Here is a 27,010-nt window from a genome sequence, read left to right as displayed (position 1 = left end):
GGTATACTGGAACATTTCTCTTCTAGAAGGTTAGCCTTCCAAAACATGCACATGTTCACATAAACGTACTTCAAATAGTATTAAGTATGATACCTATTTTTTGTATTAGTGAAACACTAGAAATAGTTTAAAAGTACATGAAGGGAAATGGTATATTTGATCATAGAGTGTATACCTTATATAATGCATTCACTTATAAATCATGATGCAACCCTATATGAGCTGACATGGCAGGATCTCTTGCACATTTTTAAATAGAAAATGGACACAAATACATTAGCAGGATGTACAGCATAATCCCATTCACGTTAAAAATATGTGACTAATAATGCTCATATGTGTACCTTCACATATGTAAATATGTAGAAAAATTTCCTGGAGGATTGAATATTATATTACTACCAGTTGGTTACCCCTGGGTAAGGGAGATAAACAGACACATTCCACATATTTCTGTCTTGTTTCAGTTATTTATTTATTTATTTTTGTTGCAAGAAAATAGGCATATACAATTGTATAACTGCCTGCGATACCTGCCTTTTTAGCTTTCCCCAAGGTGGGTTTCTTTAACAAGCAGATGCTCTTTGCATTAGCAACAGAAGCTATGGTCATGTATTGCAGCCCACCCAGCAATTCGGTTTGAGTGTTCCTAGTAGCAAATGCAGAGGGCTGTGTCAATAGCCGAGGGGAAGCCTCCTATTTGCAAATTCTAAGTCAAAGGAAACAGAACCCCAAAAGCAATGTGATCGATTTCTTCCAGTGGTGGAAAGGCTGAAAACTCTCAAAAATATATTTGCTGGCATAATAGTTATATTTATATAATGATTCAAAAGAGCATTTTTGATTAATGAAAATTATTGAATTAAATACTATAATGTTTGTCACTTTGGGTTATTTGTGAGTTGCAGATCAAATATGAGAGGATATTTTAATAAAAATTATAATGTCTTAGTTTTGTTTTTGTAAACTTAAGAGTTGATGAATCTAGAATATACAATTAAAATATGTTTAAATCGAGATGTTCTTTTATTTTAGAATTTTATTCTAGATAGTTATTGAATATTTTTCAATAAGATCATTGATGTTATCTGACAGTTTTCATAAACTAAAAATGTCTGTCATTAGACAAAATGCTAAGAATACAAAACTTTACAAGTCCTAATTTTAAAGTATCAATCATGTGCCATTACATGCTTATTTTTCAGGTTAAACTTTTTCCGTGATGTTCCTGATTTCAGAGTGTTAGCCTGTGGTGGAGATGGAACCGTGGGATGGATTTTGGACTGCATAGGTAATGAAGACACATATTTAATGCACTGGGGTGAGACTGGCAACCGAAAATTCTTTATATTTTATTTATGTTATTTAATGCATTGATATCTTTGAGTGCTACGGTGGTATAATCGGACATCTGGCATGTTGCACGTTATTTACTGGCTTAATGTATTTTCTACATTTAGAAATTTTAATTGGTAAAATAATTTGCAATTTCTATATAGAAATCCTTCTTTTTTAAATCCATTTCTCTTGGAATTTCCTAAATCCTCAGAGCTATTTTCAAATCAGGCTTTACAAATTCCATTTCTTTCTTTGCCCCGAAGAGGGAGCCAAAGAGCATCTTAGCATTTGTGATAAAATGTGTGCCAAATAGATGTACTTATTTCATTGAAGCATGGAGCCTCAGAACCTTACCCTCTGTTTACAGTCATATCACATGCATCAATCATTATTATTAACATAGCTATTTTTTATTTATCATGAACTATCTCATAGACCTTGTGCTAATATTTTTACCCCATCCATCCTCACTCACAACTTTTTGATATAGTATTGATAATCCCCTTTTATAGAGAGAGGCTTTAATATATGGAGAAGTTAAATAATTAGAACAACGTTTTTAAGAGCTGTGAATTGATAGACCTAGGATTTGAGCTCACGCCTAACCTTATTTTATATTTTTTCTCTATTTAAACTTTTAAAACATTTTTTTTTAAATAAGCAAACAAAGCAGATACATGACTGAGGATCAAAAGCAGACATGAATCACAAAAGCTTGATGGTTGAGAAAAATTATCTAGTTTTTCAGAGACAGTCAGATGTCACAATTCATTACAAGTCGGTAAAATGATCATGTACCGGCCTTTAACAGGAGATAAATGCCAAACAAATATCCATTTCTTTAGTTCTCATTTCAGCTACTACATTGAACAATTCTTTGTTAAAAACGGGCCCTTCACCAAAGGGAAATAGTTGGTTCAAAAGAAGTTTTGCTGTCTATGTAAATTGAAGCAAACTTTGATTTAGTTAATGCAGGTGAAAATATTCTATCTTTTCATACACACAAAAGTATTCAAATTAAAAGTGAATGCATGTTGTCAATACACTTTTGGTAAACATCTTATGACTTTAGTCCATTTTTTTTTTAAGAAACACTGAAAACTGTGTTCTTGGGCCTTTCAATAAAAGCTGTAAATAGTATAATGTGTATTATCTAAGGAGAAAATCAGAATTCACAAACTGCAGAAATTAGAGCTGCTTGAATAGAGCCGGAGATCTTGTAAGAATGTTAGTGAAAACAGTACGATATTGTGAGTTTGTTTTAGCCTCCCAAATCTAAGCCTCACTGACTACACTGGGGCATATCCATCCCTAAATAATCTGTTGTCTCCACACTCTTCACACAGACACATACTCACTTTGAGGGCTGAGCAGGTAGAAAAAATAAAGAAAAGTAATATATGTTTGTGAGAGTCATCAAAGGCATATGATGGTTTACACAAAACTATGTGGAATTTTGATGGCAGAGATCTTTACTGTTCTGAACCCAAAGCACTATGTTCTGTAAACCTTAATCTCAAAGAACCCTGCTGATCTCAGAATTGCCTAGTTCTTATGTTGTTTACTCTGACCCAAAGCAGCACCATGGGTAGGAACAACACAGTGAAACACTTTTAACATTTTACTAGCTTCTAGAGTTTGATTTTTTGAAACATTTTATTCCTTAAAGTGAAATATACCTAGAGTTGGTGTGCAAAAGGACTTTTTACAGAAATGCTCACCTCCACTCTGATGATAGCCCTCTAGTATATTCCTATGATGCATATACCTGAATCCTTGAGAATTTCAATGATGTTAAATCAAACCCACCATAATTTTTAACTGAGTTAAAATTTTAAAAGGCTTTATTCGGGCATAAGTCCTGAAAATTCCCACCACTTTGTAAATTATGGTATTTGTTTGTGTTTCATAAAGTGCTATAAATACACACAAATTAATCTTAATTTATAATTGTATATAGCTATAAAACAACACTTTTCCTGCTTGTAAGTACCTAGTGGGAAGCCTCATGCCAAGCTGTCTTATTTACTGTTTTTCCATCTGTGATGAAAATTTTATTTTATCTTAATTTTTCTATTCCACAGAAAAGGCTAATGTTGTCAAGCATCCTCCAGTTGCTATTCTGCCTCTTGGGACCGGCAATGACTTAGCAAGATGCCTGCGATGGGGAGGAGGTAAAACATAACACAATAATGAAAATCTTAAAAAAACAGAAATACAGTGTAGAACATCCCCCCCCCTCAAAAAAAAACACCTAAGCCCATCATTTTTTATATGTGATAACTGCCGTGTGAAGTTAGTAAATATAATTGCTATGAGAGACACAGTATCTAGTTTTGAACAATAATTTAGGGTAAGGGAACAAATAATGGACCAATCGCTAGACTGTGAGTGCTGGGCTTTAATCTGATACCAATTATAGACTTTATGGGACATGGCAAGTTTCTAAACCTGATTGGTTTGGGGTTTCTAACTTAAGAAATGAGATAAGCATGGGTTAACTTTAAAATAATGTTCAGATTTTTAATCTCTGAGTTGTGTAGCAAAATCACAAACAAAGGAAAAAAATTGAAAGGCTAATGAATGATTTGTCCAGGAATGAATACATTAAATAATACTTACTTTTTGAGACCCGCTTTATACCAGGCAGTGTGTTCTGTACTTGGGATACAGCGTTAGTAATAGAAAACAAGATCTACCTTCAAAGGGGCCTTGAATTCTAGCAGCATGTAAAGTCATATGTAAATTTTGAGACTTCCTACTAACAAGCAAACCTATAACCAACAGAACAAAAGGCCTCACGGAGGAAATGAAAAGATAACATAGGGAGAACCCTAATTGGTGGATAATGACAGCCATATAGAACTGAAGGTAGACTTTATAGGGAAGAAAGAATCTCAATTTCAGAGACCCAGAAGGAGAAAGGGACTTGATACACTCAAGGAATTCAAAGTGGAATATTGTGTATGAAATAGGATAAGGGGGGAATATTTCAAAAGGTCTTAAAATAATTTGAAGTATCATTAATAGGCTCTACTTACCTGAAGATGACAAAGAAAATAAAACCAGATTTTGCTAAAAAAGCCAGAATTTAAATCTAATTTTATCTTCTAAATTCACTTAGAAACGTTTAAAAAGTGTCTGCTAAAACAATGTGAATCAAAAAGCCCTTGCATAGCTTGTTAAAAATACGGTGGCCTGACCTCACCCCAAATATGCTGAATGGAAATCTCTGGGGGTGACCTAGGCAGATGATTTTCTTTTTAAACAAACTCCATAAGTGACTCTGATTTACAGTAAAAATTTGAGAACAATTGTTCTGTGAGTATTTGGCCTACTGGTAAACTCTAAGTCATGTGTATATTATGTATGTGTATATGTATATGTATATGTATATGTATATGTATATATCAGAATTGGAGACTAAGTTAAAAACTTGGTATATTATATATTTGTAAGTTTCATTAGGGATATAATTTAGTAAAAGGATATCATGAAACACTGAGTTAAATCTCATAGAATCTACAGACCAACAGACAGATAGAATGAACCATTACTTATAAGATGCTAGTGTTTGCCAGCACTTACACATGCATATTGATTAAAAGGAAGAGAATCACACATGTGGCTTCTTGTGTATTCTTTCAAAAAAAAATTTGATGTTTGAAAATTAATGATTTTGTTTAGATTCCAAACTTATAAATGCCTTCAATCTCAAAATCAAATAGAAGTTACATTTGGAACATTTTCTAATGATTTTCTTATGAAACAATTTTAAATATTATTATCAGTGGTCAAAGACACATGAATTGTAGATATGGAATATATGGAGTATATGTCAAAGCTCTGAAAGACTCAAACATATTTAGAGAATAATGAGGGGAAAGTATCCAGCTAGACGGTCAGGAACACCTCTCTGAGGAAGTAACATTTAAACTGGATTTAAAACATAGGGAAGGAGAATTAGCCTCCTAAACTGTAAGGGCTGAAGGAAGGCTGATGTGACTCTTGAATCAGTCGAGAGATAGTGGATAGCAATGGAGTGGGGGAGATTGGAGAGATAATCAAGAGCCAAAATAATGCTGGGGCTTGGTGGTCTTGTTAAGAATTTTATTAGATTGAATTTGAAGCACGAAGTGAAACTTGGAAAGAGTTTCAAAAGCAGCATAACACAATGACATTTATGTTTTCAAAAATAGGTTAATTGAGGGTTATAACATAAACTTAAGAAGAAATTGTGAAAATGTAGACAATCACAGTTTTCCAAATAAGAACTTGTACGATAGTTTTCATAATTAGAGAATAAAAGGACTGGGCCAGGGTGATGATAAAGCAAATGAAGATAAGTAGACGAACTGGAGTTGTGTTTTCAGGGAAGGACTGATAGAACCTGCCAGTGGAGTGGATAGGAGCTTTGTGGAAGGCAAGGTATTAAGGGAAACAGCAAGATGCCTAAGTGGAGTGATTAGGAAAATAGAGATACCATTTGGTAAAGCAACATGCTCTGAAGTGTGATTATTTCTCATCAGGTGTGTAGCTAACTTCGAGCAAGTAAGTTGCTTAACAACTGCGTACTTCCGATTCCTCATCAGATTTGAAAAAATGGTAGTGTCTGCCTTGTGGGTTCTGATACCAAGCTATCAAATTGTTTGCCTAATGTTTGTTCTGAGTACTTTAGGTAGTTGTGGTAATTATCATCATGCCTAGCATTTGGGAAAGAAAATAATTACTTGGTTAATTATTGGTTAACTTTTGGTCACTGTAATATGTTGACTTTAAACTTATTGTTTGATAAGAATATATTTGGGAAAATGTAACACTGGAAGAATGTAGGAGGTCCTAGGGCATTTGAAAATACTTAGTTTACATTCTCTTTGCAGTTTTTCTGGCAATAATTAGTCTAACAAAAATTTAACATTATGGCAGGGAAAATGTTTCGTGAGAGTGAGGGGATAAGAGAGTTTTAGACGGGGCACACACTTACAAATATATGTTACTGCTTTCCTTTATGTGACTTTCCTTTATAAAAATTTCTATGATTATTTGTTTTTAATTTAAAAAAGTTTTATTCATTTATTTTGAGAGAGAGACAGAAAGTGTGAGGGGCAGAGTGTGAAGAAGAGAGAGAATCTCAAACTGGCTCAGTGCTGTCAGCATAGAGTCTGATGCGGGGCTCGATTCCATGACCGTGGGATCATGATCTCAGCCAAAATCAAGAGTCAGACAACCAACAGCCCCCCAGTCACCCCTGTGGCTTTTCAGATACATTTGGTCATAACATTGCATCATTAAATGGAAAATAAATATTAAATATGCTTTTATTTTGTTTCTTAGCCTAGAGGGATTATACGTTTTAAATCAAAATAATGGAAGTAAAATAACATCATTCTTTTCTAGAAATAGGCTTTTACTTATATATTTAGTGATTTTGATAAGTATTTTAAAAAAAATGACCTTCTTGAGTTTTGGAATCCTGTTTATAATTACACATCATTATTTAACAAGCTTGTTCATAGATAAACAGAAACAAGTAGGGTGTAGACACTTGTTAAATTGGGGACTACAGTTTGGAATTCTTTACCTTTGAAAATTAGCTCTCAACTGCAGATGTTGTGATTCTCAAAATAGATTTACTGCCTATCTCTTTCCATTTTTATTTGGATAGAAGGTTGATTGGCATTAGACTTTTTCATGCTTATCCATAAAAACTTTGAGAAAATAACCAATGGTAAAGATTTTAAGGTGAACACTACTAGAATCTAGCTCTAATAGTTAAATTTCACTAAATCCATTTCTACTTTGTTCTCTCCTGGTCAGTTGCTCTTCCTACATTTTTCTAGCATTATATTGAACCATGCTGCTGTTAACCTGATATGTAGCTGAGGACAAACGTAATATTTTATTTAAAGCATTATTATTTATCCATGTATCTGCTGAATATATGTAATACAAAATATATTATATATTATATTATATTATATTATATTATATATTTCTATTATATATATTGTACTATACTTCCATGCTATATTGTACTATACTATATTACATTAGTATATGTAAATTGATTTACACCTGATAACCATCATATTTATTTTCAAATGAGTTGAATTTGCACAATAGGTGAACATACTTAACTTTTTTATTCACTTCAACTGTGAAAATATATAAAATTCATTTGCAGGATAATATTTATCATTTTTATAAGAAATTAAAAATTTAGGAGACATTCAACATTAAGAATGAGGGCAGAACTATTAAAATATGAAATTTATGTAAGTTTAAATATTTTTTTTTTAGTAGCAGACAAAACTTTATTAGAGTATAAGATGAGAAAGGAAGAATAGTATGAAAGATCTTTTTACAGAGAGGGGACACTCGAAAGTGACTATAGGCAAAGGGCTTTGTTTTATAAGGTTCTGATTAGCCCTCCCTCCCCTTCCCCCTTGTTCCTTCTCAGGTTCTACCTTACTAGCTGGATAACTCTAGGTGCTGGGTCCATTCCTGATTAGTTCACTTCCATTGTATGAGGGGTAGTCTAAGGCCACACCACTTCCTTGTGGGTCATAGGTTTTGTGTTCAAGTCTGTCAGGTCTTTTGTCAAATTCCTAAGGGGAACTTAAAGGGGGAGTAGGTGGTGTCTGTTGTATTCAAAAGAGAGACCTTAAGCCTGAGGGGGTTTGCTATGGTCAGACCCTCCCAGCCTTGTTACAAAATATGTGTTTTTTCCCACTCAGGGACCTCAGGTCCTAATCTTTCCCTCTGCCTACTGAATCCTATCCTTTTCCTATCATATTCCCACCCTCTGAACACATGATTCCTAACTGCTATTAGGAACTGGGACAAAGGCTGATCTTAACTGCTTCCTGCTGAGCAGGGGCAATGACAGGAGAACATTAGTCAGGGCAAGTTCAGAGGTCGATCCATGATCCGATATAGTGGGCAGGTGTTTGGAAAATCTGGACTAGCAAAATTTTCTTGGATGTCTTATTTTCTGGCATGTGCAACAGCTTCTACAAATGACATACAAAGAGAATGTTAGGCCAACAAGCATTAATATTCCAAAATGCAATGCCTCTTTTGTGTGTGTGTGTGTGTGTGTGTGTGTGTGTGTGTGTATCAGGATTTGACTATACTCCCTTTTATTTTTTTTTATTTTTTTTTCAATATATGAAATTTATTGTCAAATGGGTTTCCATACAACACCCAGTGCTCATCTCAAAAGGTGCCCTCCTCAATACCCATCACCCACCCTCTCTTCCCTCCCACCCCCCATCAACCCTCAGTTTGTTCTCAGTTTTTAACAGTCTCTTATGCTTTGGCTCTCTCCCATTCTAACCTCTTTTTTTTTTTTCCTTCCCCTCCCCCATGGGTTTCTGTTAAGTTTCTCAGGATCCACATAAGAGTGAAAACATATGGTATCTGTCTTTCTCTGTATGGCTTATTTCACTTAGCATAACACTCTCCAGTTCCATCTACGTTGCTACAAAGGGCCATATTTCCTTCTTTCTCATTGCCATGTAGTACTCCATTGTGTATATAAACCACAATTTCTTTATCCATTCATCAGTTGATGGACATTTAGGCTCTTTCCATAATTTGGCTATTGTTGAGAGTGCTGCTATAAACATTGGGGTACAAGTGCCCCTATGCATCAGTACTCCTGTATCCCTTGGATAAATTCCTAGCAGTGCTATTGCTGGGTCATAGGGTAGGTCTGTTTTTAATTTTCTGAGGAACCTCCACACTGTTTTCCAGAGCGGCTGCACCAGTTTGCATTCCCACCAACAGTGCAAAAGGGTTCCCGTTTCTCCACATCCTCTCCAGCATCTATAGTCTCCTGATTTGTTCATTTTGGCCACTCTGACTGGCGTGAGGTGATATCTGAGTGTGGTTTTGATTTATATTTCCCTGATAAGGAGCGACGTTGAGCATCTTTTCCTGTGCCTGTTGGCCATCTGGATGTCTTCTTTAGAGAAGTGTCTATTCATGTTTTCTGCCCATTTCTTCACTGGGTTATTTGTTTTTCAGGTGTGGAGTTTGGTGAGCTCTTTATAGATTTTGGATACTCGCCCTTTGTCCGATATGTCATTTGCAAATATCTTTTCCCATTCCTTTGGTTGCCTTTTAGTTTTGTTGGTTGTTTCCTTTGCTGTGCAGAAGCTTTTAATCTTCATAAGGTCCCAGTAATTCATTTTTGCTTTTAATTCTCTTGCCTTTGGGGATGTGTCGAGTAGAGATTGCTATGGCTGAGGTCAGAGAGGTCTTTTCCTGCTTTCTCCTCTAGGGTTTTGATGGTTTCCTGTCTCACATTTAGGTCCTTTATCCATTTTGAGTTTATTTTTGTGAATGGTGTGAGAAAGTGGTCTAGTTTCAACCTTCTGCATGTTGCTGTCCAGTTCTCCCAGCACCATTTGTTAAAGAGACTGTCTTTTTTCCATTGGATGTTCTTTCCTGCTTTGTCAAAGATTAGTTGGCCATACGTTTGTGGGCCTAGTTCTGGGGTTTCTATTCTATTCCATTGGTCTATGTGTCTGTTTTTGTGCCAATACCATGCTGTGTTGATGATGACAGCTTTGTAGTAGAGGCTAAAAGTCTGGGATTGTGATGCCTCCTGCTTTGGTCTTCTTCAAAATTACTTTGGCTATTCGGGGCCTTTTGTGTTTCCATATGAATTTTTGAATTGCTTGTTCTAGTTTCGAGAGAATGCTGGTGCAATTTTGATTGGGATTGCATTGAATGTGTAGATAGCTTTGGGTAGTATTGACATTTTGACAATATTTATTCTTCCAATCCATGAGCAGGGAATGTCTTTCCATTTCTTTATATCTTCTTCAATTACCTTCATAAGCTTTCTATAGTTTTCAGCATACAGATCTTTTACATCTTTGGTGAGATTTATTCCTAGGTATTTTATGCTTCTTGGCAAAATGCATGCCTCTGAAGAGGAGGCCTAACCATAGGAAGGAAAGACCCATTGTAGCCATCCAAAAAATTCCTCACATGTCTGGTCATTTTTTAAACCAATTTGACTGTAGTTTTCTTCCCTCCTCCATACTTATTTGGATCCTGTGATATCATTAGTTAGAATAATTAAGTACCTGAACTAGTTTATGGTTCTCAATCCTCAGATCTTCTTCTGGCTATCCAGTTTCCATAGGAACAACTCCATGAGGGCTATTTAAATTTACCTCAAGGAAAGATTGTTCTTTGATATCCAGATTGCTGTTAGTTTAGGCAATTGTGTATCTATCCTGGAGCTAGTAGCACTATAGTCCCTAATTTGGTCATAATATCTCTTTCTAGCAAGGGAGTGGAGCTCTCTGGCATTATCAAAAAGAATATGAAAAAATTAAGGATGCCTGGGTGGCTCAGTTAGTTGGGTGTCCAACTTCAGCTCAGGTCATGATCTCACAATTCGTGAGTTCAAGCCCTGAGCCAGGCTCTCCAGCTCAGAGCCTGGAGACCACTTCAGATTCTGTCTCCCTCTCTCTCTGCCTCTCCCCTGCTCACACACTCTCTCTCCTTCAAAATAAATAAACATTAAAAAAATAGAATATGAAAAAATCAAGTCTCCCATATGCACCCTGGTAGCTGAGAGAAAAATTTTTCAGAGATGCCTCTAATCATTATGCAGTGTTCAGATAGTTGGCCGGGAGTGGAAAGGAGGACAGAAAAGATGGTTCCAGTGTCAGGAAGGAAATCAACTGGTTTACCTTGTATATCTAGAGTTACCAGAGGCTTTAGGTTTACGATAGCTAGTTGGTTTGGGAGAGCCATTTTAAAGAGCCTTGGACTATATCACTCCCTTTCAGGGACATTGGTTATCCAAGCCCTCACAGACAGAGGTCCCTGAAGGCATTCAGACTCCCAGTGCCCCGAATGGACAAGTAAATGGCACTTGGTTCCGGACCTAGGGAAATCCAGTCTGACATAGTGTGGAAAGCCACAACCAAGGCCTCAGATTTTTTCTTAAGCCTCCTTTTCTGTTCCTTACTCTCCTCATGATCTCAGTTGTAATGTACCCATTTGACAGCTCCAGAGAACTCCTCCAGGGTCCCTTCCAGGCCAACAGCCAACTTTTTGCAGCTTTCTCCAAATATCTGGGGCTGATTGAGTGACAAATTTGTCCTTTAGGATCCTCGCAGCTTTGGGGGGTGTCAGGGAGATACCCATATATTTAACCTCAACCTTTCCAGGAAGGCCACCAGGTTTTCATCTTGTGTTTGCGTAATAGTGGCTAATTTACCATAATTTAAAGGTTTAACTTGGGACCTCATTAATTTTTCCAAAAACAAGCTTTGTTTTTTCCAAAAACAAAGGCCATCCATTCCTCAATGAGATGGTCATAGTCCCAATTAGGATCTTGGAGCAGGACTGCCTGGGTCCTTTCTGGTTCCCTATAGGACGTCTAGTCCCATGATAATTAATGAGTTGCTTTATGAGTCCCCATATCTCTCAGCTGCTGCCAGAACCCTATGTTTCTCTGTCTCATTAAGTGTCTGAATCAGCAAAAGCATTATATCTTTCCAGAATATTCTAAAAAGCCCTTATATGTCTATCTGGATCATCAGAAATTTTACCTAGATCTCCTTTTATCTGTCTTAAATCTTGTAATGAAAAAAGTACTTGTAATCTTATCACAGTGGTGCCTCCTTGTGTCCTCCCTTCCAGCACTTGAGCTTCTTGTAGGGGAAATATGCCTGTTGCATTATGGGGAGGGCCTGGATAACATGGGCAGAAGGGAGCAGAAGTGTATGTTTTTAAGTCTGAATGTACAGATCGAGGACCTGAGGAGGAAGAGGCTGAGATGGAAGACTTCCCTTTCTCCTTTTCTAGGTCTGCTTTGGGTACAGGCAAAGGTTCTTATGAACTCTTGGAAAGCTTTGCCAACAGGCCAGAATGGACCGTATACATAACTCGATTCTCTCTTAAGGCCCCCAAAACACTGAACATAGGCAACTTCTCCTCAATTCCTCCTCACATTTGTAAAACAGTCCAATTGGAGAATAGTATCATAATTGATATTTTCCTCTGGTGACCTGTTTTCCTCCTCTAATTTGTACTGGGGCCAAGACTTGGTGCAAAAGAAAATGAGTCGCTTTTCTTTCAGGGTATGTGGATCAAAATTATCCCAATTTGTGATAATGCATCCAAAAGGAGGATTGGCCTTGGTTGGGGAATTGCCAATTGCCTATAGAATTCCAATTTCTACAGGAAAAAGGAGGAATAGGCATCCCTTATCTCAATTTCCTATCTCTGGCCAGAAGAAACCTTATCTCCTAACCACTGTACTTAGCCTGGCTATGCAACTGGCAGCCAAAAGCCCTGTCAGTCTTGTGAGGTGCTGGCAGTAGTCGCTTTTACCCGCACTTGACCCTACCTCCAAGAATGACCTTGTCTTCCCGATTCCTCACACCCCTCCATTTCCCACCTGTGGGACTTTGGGGGGTATCAGTTGTGACCAAGCAAGACTTCCCTGGATGTAGAGGATGGGCTCATTTTATTTTTGGCTGTGCAGTAATTTATGTATTGATCATAATAAAAACTGTTCCTCTTTACAAATACATGTCAAAAGGCTGGTGAAAAACCTTTTTTGTAAGGATAAAATTGGCCATTGAGGGGGGCTAAAAGCATCAAAATTGAGGTCTATTCCCCTGCCTTTTCCAGCAATGCCCACATAAATACATTCCAGCCATGTGGGTATCCATTTTACAATATCGAGGTTGTTGCACATTGGCAGACACTGGGTTAAGTGTAGCAAAATGGCTCCCATGTATCTCAATAAAAACCCTCTATATATCATAGCCATCCATCCATCCCTCATATGGCACAGACCATATTCATCTGCCTTGCAGAAACACAAATGTAGAGTATTTGGAGGCCAGCAACGAGGGTATTGCCACCATTTTCCCAGCCTTTGGCTCAAAGGAGGGGGAATTTTAATCTTATGCCAGGGTACTTTTAAAATCTGTTCATTTTAATCTTAGTCTCCCTGACCACACATAAAATTCCTTTCCAAAGATTTCCCTGCACGAACCTTCTACAATTTTCCTTTGCATTCAGATTTTGTCCCAAGCCATTTCTCTTCAAACTACCAGTCTTGTTTAGGACAAAATTCCTTTTTTTTTTTTTTTTTTTTACTGTCAACAAAAATGTATTTCCTTTCCTTATAACTTAAACATCTACTTTTCTACAAACATATTTGCTTTTACTTATTCCTTGCTTCCTTATTTCCTTATTTGTACCAGTGTTAACTACATTAAGCAGAATTTTAATGGTTAGAAACCTTAGTCTCCAGTGAAAACTAAGCAGTAACCAATTGTGAATTGTTACATCAGAATTCCTTAGATAGAACACTTATGAATCAATTAAGCACAAAGCATGTTTTCCAACAGACCCAAATATCCTTAGTTTTTCTGCTATAAGTCAAAAGCATAGAGGCACCTGGGTGGCTCAGTTGATTGGATGTCTGACTTTGGCTCAGGTCAATGATCTGGCGGTTTGTGGCTTTGAGCCCCACGTCTGTACTGACAGCTCAGAGCTGGGAGCCTGCACCAGAATCTGTGTCTCCCTCTCTCTCGGATGCTCCCTGCTCATGCTCTGTCTCTCTCTCTCAAAAATAAATAAACAATAATAAAAAAAAAAAGTCAAAAGCATAAACCAATGTTTAGTTAGCAGTGCTTTAGCATTCCACCTGATTTAGAAAAGTCCTAAATGTCCAGTGAATTTAACCCAGTTTATCATCCAAGCAAAACTTCAAAGGTTCAGGTTATCAAAGACCCTGAAAGCCATCTTAACAATCACCCAAGAACATTTTGAAACAAATTGCAACAGAGATAGCATGAGCTTGTTTGACCTTTAGTAAACCTAAGTAGACAATTTTTTATATATTTAATGCTGATGACCCTAAAGATGTGCATATCTTAAAGAAACCAACAAACTTAAATTTGTTTAAATACCAAATATGTTCCATCTGTGCCTATTTAAAAGTCAATTAATTTGTTCCCCATTGTTACTTTTTCCCTGGGGCACCTGTGGGGAACTCTGAAGTGAGTGGCTCCTTGCTGCCCCTTGACCAGAGGGTGGCAGGAAGAGCCGGTGGTGCCTGAGGCCCTGAGGTTGGTATAGGAACCAGTTTCTAGGCGGCACCCAAGGTGGTGCGGAAACAGGCAGAGGGAGGGCAAGGCTGAAGGGATGAGATTTGGTAAGAAGTCCAGAGGCAGATAAAAGCCCAGAGGGCAGACAAAAAGAGGTCTCCTGGTCCTAAAACCAGTCAGCTTGACTAGATGAGCAGATGTGGATTTTTTTTTTTTTTTTTCACCAACAAGCGGAAATGGGCAGCCCATGTTGGGCCAGAGAAGATAGGGAAAGTTCCCCGAAACAGAAGGAGTTTTTGCAGCTGCTTGGGACTATTCCTTAAAGTCCCCATCGTGAGGAAGACTAACCAGAGATAGTTGGCTCTTATTATAATCTGCACATTGTGGGAGCCTGCCAAATGTCTGAGTACAATTGTATGCAAATTATTATGTATATTCAAAGTTTTTGAATTTTACTGCAAAAATATGATGTAACATCTACAAAAATAATATGTGATACTTTTAATGTTCCTATGTGTCTAATAATTGTTTGTTGTACTCTTTGCTGTATGTATTAATTAGTACATAATTATTTTACCTGTGTAAGAAAAATGTAATGGTAGGCGCCGAAATAGGCATTCCTAGTTTCTGTCTTACCTTCTAATAGTTAATTCAACAAATACACCATAATTACACTTATTTATTTTTAAAGAATGTTGGCATATTACAGTGCCTATTCTTCTTTCTTTTAATCCAATTAATTCCAATGTTATGTGTGCTAACACCTCTGATCAGGCCTCATAGCCTCAGGCAGTTACTTGTTCAATGAATACATTATTAAAATATAGACCAAAGTTGGACACAGAAAACCTATGAAAATCTTGTTTCAATTCAAAATATACTCTCAAGAATGTGTGTGTGTATGTGTGTGCAGAGTTAGAGAGGGAGATATTGTTTAACTTAATATAATATTTCTAATTCTATTATCATTAGTAGTATTATACAGTTGAGAAATTCCTATTCTTATGCCTCATATACTAAGACCTTTTATGCATTTTTCTCATTTAATTCTCACAATAAATCTAAGTTTTTACTTAGGAGGAGGACGCTATTTAGGGAGGTTAACAGCAAATATTAAATAACACAACCAGGATTAGGATGTCTGAACTATAAGGTTATATAGATACAAATACATTTAAGAGAAAATATCATAGTAAGCAATAATTGTAGTTTCACGCCATGTTGACTATCTGCAGTAGACTCATTAAAACAAGACTTGTTGAGCATCTGCTCCCGGGAAGACCTGGTAAAGGACACTTGCAGTGAGAACAATGCAAATAACTATAATGCGATGTAGTGGTTCTAAGGTGCCACTAGTTTGGAGAGCTGTGTGCTGTGGCACTGTATAGAAGCCATTTATTTTGGGAGGGTGGCTTCTGGAAAGAAGTGCTATCAAATATAAAACCTGCAAAGAGAGCAGAAGCAAGGCAACCAAAAGAAAAGGGTACTCTGGGTATATAGAATAAGGCAATATAGTGCACAAAATGAGAAAGAGAAGGACCTTCTTCTACTTAAACTGAAAGTTGTTCCATATCAGTAGAGAGCAAAGTGTGAAGATAAAGGAGGATTGTAAAGGGTCAAGTCTAAAATTGCATCCAGGATTTTTACTTCAGCAACTGGGTCAAGGCTGTTGCCTGTCTGAAAGAGAGTTAAAGCAGGCATTAATTTCATTCTGAATTCAATGATATAGTTTTGAGGGGATAAGCAGTGGAGATATTCATTTGTTCTTGGACTATACTGAGAATTGGCACCCTAGGAGAGGAATGTGAGTTGCAAATTAAAGCTAAAGGTAAAATATTTTTATGAGCTCAACGATTACAGTTAATTCTTTATCTTGTATTAGACTTTGCTTTAAAATGCATTGTTTAGCTTTAGAGTGATGTATCCACATGCACACACTCAGACACACATAAATACAGCTTTTGTTATTTGGTTATTTTTTTTTTCTCAAGATAATTTTTGTTTCATTAGGTTATGAAGGTGAGAATCTGATGAAAATCCTAAAAGACATTGAAAACAGCACAGAAATCATGTTGGACAGGTGGAAGTTTGAAGTCATACCTAATGACAAAGATGAGAAGGGAGACCCAGTGCCTTACAGTATCATCAATAATTACTTTTCCATTGGCGTGGTAAGATTTTGCGTTAAATGTTCTTTTTTACCAGTCTGGAATAATCACTGTATATAAACTCTTACACTGTGAAGATTTACTGATTATAAATAATTTATTTTATCTCTGTGTCAGCAAAACACCTCTTTTAATGGGCTATAATAAAACTTACGAATTTATTCAAAGTCAAAGAATCAGCAATAGATAAATTTTTCATGTGTTAAACAAAGGAAAGAAACTTTTTTTCCCCCAGTTGATTTGACTATTTGGGTTACTAAAATAAAGGGTAGAATGGTTTGTAAGATAGTTATGTTTTTGAATATAGACTGAAGCTCCACAGTTTAAAATGTGAAGATGATGCATCAAATTTTATCTTACTTTGAGATATGTATCAAAATATTATAACCTATTAGGTTTTTACGCTTAGGTCTGAAGTCTAAGAAAAATGCTACTATCATTCTCAAGTGGTTAAAACGTCAAAAGGCTAACTTTTTACTTAATTTCTTGAAAAATCTTAGATGGAAAGTAAAATATCATTTGACAATTAAAATAGTTATTGTAATTCTAATCCCTAAGGAATTAATATTTTTAATAGTGATTTTATACATACATATATGTACTTGGTAATTATTAATTCTTAAGATATATTATGTACATTACATTTCATTTAACATACACTGTTTAATATTAATCTCATGTCATGCTACATACTGTTTCATGTGCCTGCACACACACACACTCACACACACTCACACACACACACGCACACAAGCACCCACACACACTGCTCTCGTAGATTATAGAAGTCATTGATTGAATCTGTGAATTTAGGAAGTTAAGCTACCTGAGCAAGGTTCCTTTAGCAATATTTTTTCTGAGTGTCCATTTATTTATCTGTACTCTCATTGTTACAAATAATGTCGTCATACATTTAAAGAGCCTCAAACAATGGTACATAATGAAAGGTAAATATACAATCATTAATAATACTATTACACTATTATTATTTGCAACAAAAGTGTAATGCATTTGATCCAAAAAGTCCTACTTATATTTGATATGAAGTATGCATAATAATGTTTTTAACAGTTTTATGGGCATGTGACTTACACACAACCTAATTCACTCATTTTAAGTGAACTATGATTTTACTAAATCCATCCAGTTTTACAAGATTTTCATTACCTAAACAAGAAGCTTCATGCCCATTTGTAGTCAATTCTGGCTTCTTCACCTAACTCTAAACAACTAATTTTTCTGTATATAGATATTTCACATGAAAGAAATCGTACAATATGTAGTCCTTTGCATCTGGCTTGTTTCACTTCACATAATATCTTTGAAGTTCACCCATATGAACTGCATGAATACTGTATTCCATTTTATTGCTGAGTAGTATCCCATTGTGTGGGCATGCCACATATTGTTTAGTCATTCACCAGTTGAGAGGCATTTAGATTGTTTTGATTCTTTGGATGTTATGAATAATGCCATTCTCTTGAGTTCCTTAAGTGTATTTTTTGTTTGTTTTGGTTAATGTAGTTTTTAACTCCAGAATTTCCATTTGTTTCTCCTTTTATAATTTCTCCATTTTTAATTGGTATTTTTTATTTGAAGAGTCATTGTTGTTATGCTTTCCTTTATTCTTTAAATATAGTTTACTTTAGTTCCTTTAACATGTTTAAAATAGCTGTTGTGAAGTCATTTTCTGCTAAGTTCAACATCTGGTGCTCATCAGAGAATTTAATAACATCTTGACCACATCCAAGACTATTTTTCCCAAAACATGTGCCACATTTTGCTCTTCCTCTGCATGTCTTCTAATTTTTTGCTGGTAACTGGATATTATATACAATTTATTGTAATAAGTTTGGATTTGGATCTGCTCACAGTGGTTATAGTTGTTCCTGTGTTTGTTTAGTGACTTACCCACAATTACCATGTGGAGCATTTCTCTCCTGTGGTGTATGGTGTATGGCTGCTGATGACTCAGTTTTGTTTTGTTTTCTCTTTTTAATTCTTGTGTTTATTTTAATCCTGGCTTCCTGGAGATCACCTCTGTGTCAGCATGATTGATCAGAGTTTGTGCTCAGTAAGTTTGTGGCAATAAATCTTCACCCCTTTGCCATTGGATCTGTGTGTTCACTGGGGAACACACATACGCTTCAGGCAATTTTTAATCCTACTTCAGCTTTTAATATCTGCCATCCCTACTTCTGTCTCTTTTGCCCATGCATAAAAATTCTCACTAGTCAAGGATGTATAGTCAACTAGGGCTCTTTTCGGTCTTTCCTGAACATGTTTGCAGCCTTGCACATGCATACAGCCTTTCAGACAGCCAATCAAGGCCCATTATGGCTATCTCATTCCTCAGGTCTCCTGTTGAATTTCCTGTTAGCTGGCTCCTTAGTTGTTTGCCTTAATCAGTTTTGCAAACTCAAGCCAGCTGGGACACTGGCCTTCCTTACCCACTTGCTACTGAGATTACTCTTGTTTTAGATAACTCTCTGGGTCATAGAGTTTTTCTACCTTCCACTCCAAATCCAATCAGTTCCCCTGCCAGTAAAGTTGCTTGCTTTCATGGCTTGCTCACACTTTAGAAGTAGAACACTGATGGAGCTGGAGGATAAGGGAGTAGCCCAAAGCTGAATCATGACCAATTGCCACTGCTCTTATCTGAACTTAAGTAGTTTTTCTTGGATAAACACTTCTCAGTTTTTATATGCTTTTGGTCAGTTTCCAGTGGCCCTCAACAGCATATAATTTTTTCCCACCACAGGAGATACTTGGCAATGTTTGCACACACATTTGATTGTCATGAATGAGAGGGGATGGCTATTGGCAGTAGAGGCTAGGAATGCTGCTAAGCACTCCCAGTGCACAAAACAAGCCCCCAGACACACAAGAAAGAATTACATAGCTCAAAATGTCAGTAGTGCTGAGGTTGAGAAACCCTGGTATCAAGAAACAGACATATTAAATACAAAACTCAAGGTGTTGGGAAAGGAGAAATAACTAAAACCCAAAGAAATGAGAAAGGAAACTAATAAAAATAAGATGGGAAATATAGCAAAGATTAACAACAACAGGAAAAAAAATATATATAGAATGCTGGCACAACAAAATACTGGATAATTGAAAAGAATTAATCAGTTCTATTGCAAAATTGATTTTATAAAATTACAGTGGAGAGAATTACAAATAAACAATGTAGAATGAAAAAGACCAGGAAAACAAACAAATAAAAAAAACCCATAGACACAAAATATAATATCCCAATTGAAAATATATTAGAACTAAATATGGGAGAGTAGCAAAGTTGCCAAACTGAAAACCAACTTAAATATTCAAAGTATAAGGTGTCTGCGTGGCTTAGTCGGTTGAGCATCCAACTGTTGATTTTGGCTCAGGTCATGATCCCAGGGTTGTAGGTTGTAGGCCTGTGCCAGGCCCCCTGCTGAGTGAAGCCTGTTTAAGATATTCTCTCTCTCTCTCTCTCTCTCTCTGTCTCTCTCCCCTCTCTCTCTCTCACTGTCTCCCACTCTCTCTCTCTTTCTCTCCTCCTGCCCCTCTCCCCCACTCATGTTTGTTTTCTCTCTCTCTCTAATATATATATTCACTAATACTCCATTATATCAGTAATAATCAATGAATTTACAAAAACAGCAGTAAAAACAGAAAACATCTAATAATTAATAAAGTATATACAAGACCTATGTATAGAAAATGTTAAAACTCTCTACAAAGACATGAGGGATCAGAACAGAGACATTTCCTATTCTTAGATGAGATAGCTTAATATAATAGGCAAATTAATTTATACATTTATCTGTAACTAATGAAGATTAGCGCTGGATTTATGACAAATTCGAAAAACCTATTTTAAACTATATATCCCAAAGTAAGTCAATTTCAATACAAAGAAAAGATGGAGAACTGTTTGACCAAATTAGACATACTGCAAGTGGCCTGGAAATGATAATAGAATGGTGCTGTGAAATGAAAAGATGGATGAATCAGAGAGGTAGAGGGACATATAATGACAGTATAGACATGGCACAAAGACTCATTGGTGAAATGACAGATTGTATAGTTCAGATTGCAAATCACTTAATGTTCAAAAATTAGCTTCCTAAGGAAAGAAAATTTTGTTAGAAGTCTACCTCACATTACATAGGTAATTGCTAGATGTATTTAAGTACTAAATTTGAAATGCCAAGTTGAGGACCTAATAAAAGAATATATCAAATATATTTGTGATTTTGAAGTAGAACAGAACTAACTAAACAAAGTGGATTTTGAGTGAGGTCACTTTAGAAGGGTCTTTGTCCGTTTGACTTGGAGCCTCTTTCAGTGAGTAAAACATGGGAAGGCGGGGTAGGAAGAAAGGAGAAAATCCCTCCCTGAAATATTTGCTTCTGCCCCAGCAAGCCAAAGGCTCAACACTCAGGATCGGAATCAGAGCAGAGTTCAAGCTTTGGCTGTCCCTCAGCAAGGCCACCTTCTACTTAGCAATTTGTATTCTCCTGTCTCAGTGGATCCAAAAAACAATAAAATGAAATGAATGATCTATCTCAAGCTATTCCTGAATATATAAGAAGCAGACCAGTTGGAATATTGAAAGGATGTGGGGGGAGGATTTCAGCTTTTTCATATCACCAGCATGGGACACATGAAGATGGCATACAATTTGTACTGGAAACTATCTCTTAGAACTTTATACCTCCTAGTTACAAGGAGATCTCAAAGTTTGACTGTATTATCAGTAGAGTTTTCAGGATTTCACTTATTGCCCTTCATTGGCTGGCCATAATCGTTTTATACTTTATGTAGAACTTGCTTCAAACTTTTAGAAAAACGTGTGATGGTCAGAAATATATAAATATCATCTTCATATGCCCTGTGGAATACCCCTTGTATTAGTCAGAGTGGGTTGAGTACTGGCACAAACAACCCCAGAATAACAGTGGTCTGACAACAACTAAGAATTAGTTCTTCCCTTGGGGTGCCTGGGTGGCTCATTTGGTTAGGTGTCCAACTTTGGCTTAGGTCAGGATCTCACGGTTTGTGGGTTTGAGCCCTGCGTCAGGCTCTGTGCTGACAGCTCAGAGCCTGGAGCCTGCTTTGGATTCTGTGTCTCTCTCTCTCTGCTCCTCCCCCACTCATGCTCTGTCTCTCTCTGTCTCTCAAAGATAAATAAACATTAAAAAAAAAAAATCAGTTCCGTCACCTAGTAGACAGCATGGCTTAACATTTGGAGAGAGGTTCTAGTCCACTTGGTCACTCAGTGGCCCAGGCTCAAGAAAATAGAGGACTTTTGAAAGGAGGGCTTTTATGGGCCAGGCTTGGAAAATGTTTCACTCAAAACCACTGTCCCTATCTGAATCATTTGCTGCACCTAATTTTAAGGAAGCTGCAGAAGGAATTCTTTCTGTGCAGGAAGAAAAGGGAAATGGGTAAATAACCAGCCCATTTCTGCTAATTCCTTCTGTGTAATGCTTTTCAATTTTAGCCAGAACAACTGGAAATAATCCTGAAATCATAATTAACTCTAAAAATAGATATTCATGTACAGTGGTGGTCCTTCAATAAAAGCATAATTATATAGCACCTACTGTGTGCCAGATATTGTTTGAGGAATGGCAGTGAACAAGATAGAAGGAATCTATGTGATCACTAAGCGTACATTATAGTAAGGCGAGAGAATTGTCATGAAAAGCTGAACAATCACATTAGAGGCACAGATATAGAAATTAATGAAAAACAACTGGTATGTGTCACCTTTCACTCTTAGTTTACACTTGAAAATAACTATAGATAATCTCGATAATCGCAGGAAGAAAACTTTCCATACCATCAGATTCACATATGCCATTAATTTTGTCCTCATAGTTGATTCTTCAGCCATTTGTTTAATAAACAAAACTGAGTCCCCCTCTTTTTTGGCCAGGCCTTAGTGTTCTAGGAACAAGTTAAACAGATCAAGTCATTATTAGAGCTTAGAGTTTAATGGTAGAATCATTAAAAAACAAATCCACAAGTACACATTTTTTCGGAAATTGTTATAAATTCAATGAACGAAAACTAAAGTTATCATGAGCTAGAATAAGGAACTTTAGATCTGATGGTCAGGGAAAGCCTAGAAAAGAAGATGTATTTAAGCAAAGATCTGAGGAGTACAAAAATGAACCGGTCACTAAAGAGATGGACAGAGCAGGGCAAGCAGGTGTAACTCTATGTAAAGAAATTGAGGTAAGAAAACATTTGATGTGTTCTAGTCCATGAGCCTGGAACATAGAGAAGGTGGAGACATATGGAAAAAAAAAAAAAAAGGCTGTTGCCATGTTGCCACTTCCATATCTTGAAGAATCTTGGAAGCCAGGTGTGGTGTTTGCCTTTCAAGAGGGGCCATGAAATGATTGAATGCTTATAATCAGGAAGTTAAGTAGTCCAATATGTGCAACAGGAGTGCTTCTGCCAGGAGTGACAGCTACATATTAACCGAAAGATAAAGTGTCATAAAAATGATACACAGAATTTTGAATATTTTAACCTAACTTATATATACAATAGAATTGGTCAATCTTCCCTTATAGGCCCATCTAATACCATTTGTTCGAATGTGGATCTGAGGTTCTACAAAGTCATTCTTGCATAAATCACATTCCGTAATAAACCATCTAATGATTTCCATTTGCAGTTTCTGTTAAGTGGAATAAAAACTCAAAAGACACTTAGGATGCAATCTGAGTATAAAACCCTTCTAGATTTTTACAATCCTTAAATCTTCTATAATGATTTTCCTTATAGGTAATTCTATAGCAAAAAAGATATAATTCTATAGCAGTTTCAGCCTTGCATTTATATCAGATCTTCGTTTCGATATAAAACAAAAAATTTTGTAATCATATTTTTATTTTATATAGTATGAAATTAAATTAGTAATTATAATAAAAACTAAAATTGGTATAAACAGTGTTGGAAACAACAAAAATGATTCTTGGTAAGTGTAAAGCTCATGTGGCAATACAAACGAGCAGGTTTACTAAAAAGTAGTGGCTGATCAGCGCTGGAGGTGAATTACCAGACTGCTTCAGTATCCGCAGTCGAAAGGATGTTGGCAAGCTTGCTGCTGGGAGCACGGCTGGGATGAGCATGACCCCTGTGGGTTTCTGAGCAGGCAGGACCACTCCCAGATCACTGCTAAGGGTCTTCAGCAGGCAGGACCACTCCCAGATCACTGCTAAGGGTCTTGAGCAGGCAGGACCACTCCCAGATCACTGCTAAGGGTCTTGAGCAGGCAGGACCACTCCCAGATCACTGGAACCAGATAACAGCGCTGCTTTCAAATCCACAGACTGCACTTGAAGAAGCATTCAACTCCTCCAACTCCCTGCTCCCTGGCTTCAGTCCGCTCAGTTAGGGAGTCTGAAACTGTCCCAGATCTTTTCTGTAGATGCACCTCTTCCCCATATCTTGGGACGGGGACATAGGGAGGGGGGTAAATTTTTAAGAATGGATGCTGTCTCTCGATCCTCAAAGCCTGGGTGGGTGTTGAGAGGCTCCTGTGTGTTTTCTCCAGAGCGGTGCACGGGAAAGCTGAAGTTTCCCGGCCAGCCTGCAATCCTGCAGAGTTGACCCGGCATTCTGCACATGCTCAGAAGCAGACGGCCAAGCTTGCCGTCCCACGCACAAGGGTGCGCTCCGGGGCGGGGCGCGCTCTGGGGCATGTTCTCTGTCGGAGATGTGGGGATAGTCTAGGCAGGGCGGGTGGCCGTGGGGCAGTGGGGTTTTAACAAGGTGCTGTGGGCAGGCCTGATGCAGTTCGTGGTTTGAAGGTTCCATCATCCTCTGTTGAGTTCGAAACCTTTTTGGCCGTGAGTCCTCGCGTCTGCTGCCTGCTCCCAACCTCTCCTTACCACTCAGCTGTGCTGATGCCCTCAGTATTCTGGGTGAGGCAAAAAAAAAAAAAAAAAAAAAAAAAAAAAAAAAAAAAAAGTGTTCTGTCCGGCAGTGTGCAGCAAAGTTTAGGAAGATGCGCACTCAACAACACTCAGGGTCTTCCGTGAGAGAAATCTCCAGCTGAGGGTCATTGCCTTTGTCACTGAGCTGTGCCACCTTGGGAAGGGGCGTCGCAGGTGAAGTGAGAGTGTTCTTGCCCTCCACCTTGCATCTGTTGTCGGATCTTTTGCTCCAGTGGTGTGCCAGAGCTTCGCTGGACCCTCTGACTCCCACAAAGGTACTGTGATCTGTGAGTGGTCACTTCTATGGCTCTTTGTGGGGGATTATAGCCGAAAACTCCTATTCTGCCATCTTGGTGATATTCCTCTCCAAGAATATATATATATACATATATATATGAGATATATATATATATATGTATATATATATATCTCATATATATATATTTAATTATATATAGTTATATATATCATATATATGACATATATATACACATATATATGTGTATTATATTATATACATATAATATATAATATATATACTATATATATTATATATAGTATATATATAATATATATACACGTATATATTATATATATTACATAATATATACAAATTATATATTATATATATTATATAATATATGTAAATTATATATTATATGTATATATATATACATTAACAGAAATTAAATACGCAGCGTAATTAGTTTGAGGCTATAACTACAGCTATGGAAAATATTTAATTACAAAAGTATGTGGTTTGCATGTTTATGTCATTAAACTTTATCATATGGAAGAAACGGAATATTTTGCATTCTAAAATAAGTAGCTGAAATTTCCTTAAGAGGAGGGAGTTTTAAATCTAAGCCAGTAGTTCTCAAATTTAAGTATATATTAGAATCACCTGAAGGGCATGTTGAACTCCAGTTTGATGATCCTTATATCCTTTCTATTTCATTAGGTCTGAGATGGGGCACCCAAATTTATGGTTCTAACAAGTTCCCAGGTGATCCCAGTATGGCTTTTCTAGGATCATGCTTTGAGAACCACTGCCCTAAGCATATAACAAAGATGAAAAAATAGCATGTAGTGAGAAAACTAGTTTGGTAGTTCTGGTGTCATGTAAGATGGTCTTTCACAGCACAAATAATTCTTATATATTAGAAGTTATTTCAGAATATAGATTAAAATGGAATGTTTTCCCATTCATTTTGCATAGCTTGCAAATGTCAATATCGTTACCTCATGAACGACCCCAAAAAGAAAATACACATAGGAATATAAATGCTACAGTTTCAAACAATATAATTAGCAAATAAATTTAAGTATTATATTTAAGGACTAAAATCTGTTGACCAGGTAAAGTTTTAAGAAAGCCATAGTGGTAAATATTAGTGTAATGATTAAAAAAAAAACAAAACAGGTTTGGGCACCTGGGTGTCTCAGTCCCTTAAGGCTCTGACTTTGGCTCAGGCCATTACCTGAGCCCCACGTGGGGCTCTCTGCTGTCCATGCAGAACCCATTTCAGATCTTCTGTCTCTCTGTCTGTCTCTCTGTCTCTCTCTCTGTCCCTTCCCTGCTCAAGCTCTCTTTAGTTCAAAAATAAACAAACATTAAAAAGAAAAAAAAAAAGGTTTGCCATTTTTCAAAATTAAAAACTATTGAAAATATGTAAAACCTTTTCTACAAATGCATAGTTAATATCATATTAATAATGGCATATTAAAAGCATTCAAAATATTAGGAAGAATACAGGGATTTTTCTATCACTACTTAATACTTTTAGAAAAGTAAGGTAATATACTGGTAACAAATTTAAGTAAGTCATAAATACTGAAAATTTCAGTAAGAGACAACATTATTATTTGAAAGTTATATCATGACATATGTAGCAAATTTTGCATAAGCTAAACAGTAAATGAATATGAGGTGCCAAATACTAGATAAATGTATAAAAAATGACCATCTAGCTTTCCTTTATGAAATTACCAGTTAATATATTAATATATATAATTTAATTAACAGTATCAGAAAACGATAAAATACCAAAGTTTACATTTAATACGAAAGATACCCAGGGGCGCCTGGGTGGCTCAGTCTGTTAAGCATCCGACTTCAGCTCAGGTCATGATCTCAAAGTTTGGAGTTCCAGCCCCGCGTCGGGCTCTGTGCTGACAGCTCAGAGAGTGGAGACCACTCAGATTCTGTGTCTCCCTCTTTCTCTGCCCCTCCCCTTTTTAAGCTCTCTCTTTCTCTCAAAAATAAATAAATATTTAAAAAAAATATGAGAAAGATATCCAGCCTATATGGAGAAAACTAATTTTATACAAACTTATAAAATAGGACCTGAATAATAAGTCATTTCATGTTCCTACATGGGGCTATTTAATATTATTAAGAAATCAAGTGTCCTCAAATTATTTTATACCTTTAGTCTATTGCTACTGAGAATTCTTA

General features: G+C 36.6%; 1 protein-coding gene across 6 annotated transcripts in view; it reads left to right on the top strand.

Moving 5' to 3' along the window:
* Positions 1-27,010, top strand: part of DGKB (diacylglycerol kinase beta) — a 667,308-nt gene that overhangs the window by 227,279 nt on the left and 413,019 nt on the right. For all 6 annotated transcript variants that reach the window (XM_047848700.1, XM_047848697.1, XM_047848698.1 and 3 more), the window contains 3 exons: positions 1,206-1,291; positions 3,423-3,512; positions 16,449-16,609. In XM_047848700.1, the coding sequence (XP_047704656.1) occupies positions 1,206-1,291; positions 3,423-3,512; positions 16,449-16,609 (337 nt within the window). The remainder of the gene's footprint in view (positions 1-1,205; positions 1,292-3,422; positions 3,513-16,448; positions 16,610-27,010) is intronic.

The sequence above is a fragment of the Prionailurus viverrinus genome, chromosome A2 (genome assembly GCF_022837055.1).
Source record: "Prionailurus viverrinus isolate Anna chromosome A2, UM_Priviv_1.0, whole genome shotgun sequence".
Classification (NCBI taxonomy): domain Eukaryota; kingdom Metazoa; phylum Chordata; class Mammalia; order Carnivora; family Felidae; genus Prionailurus; species Prionailurus viverrinus.
The sequence above is the reverse complement of the archived record's forward strand: the minus strand, read 5'-3'. Positions and strand labels throughout refer to the sequence as shown.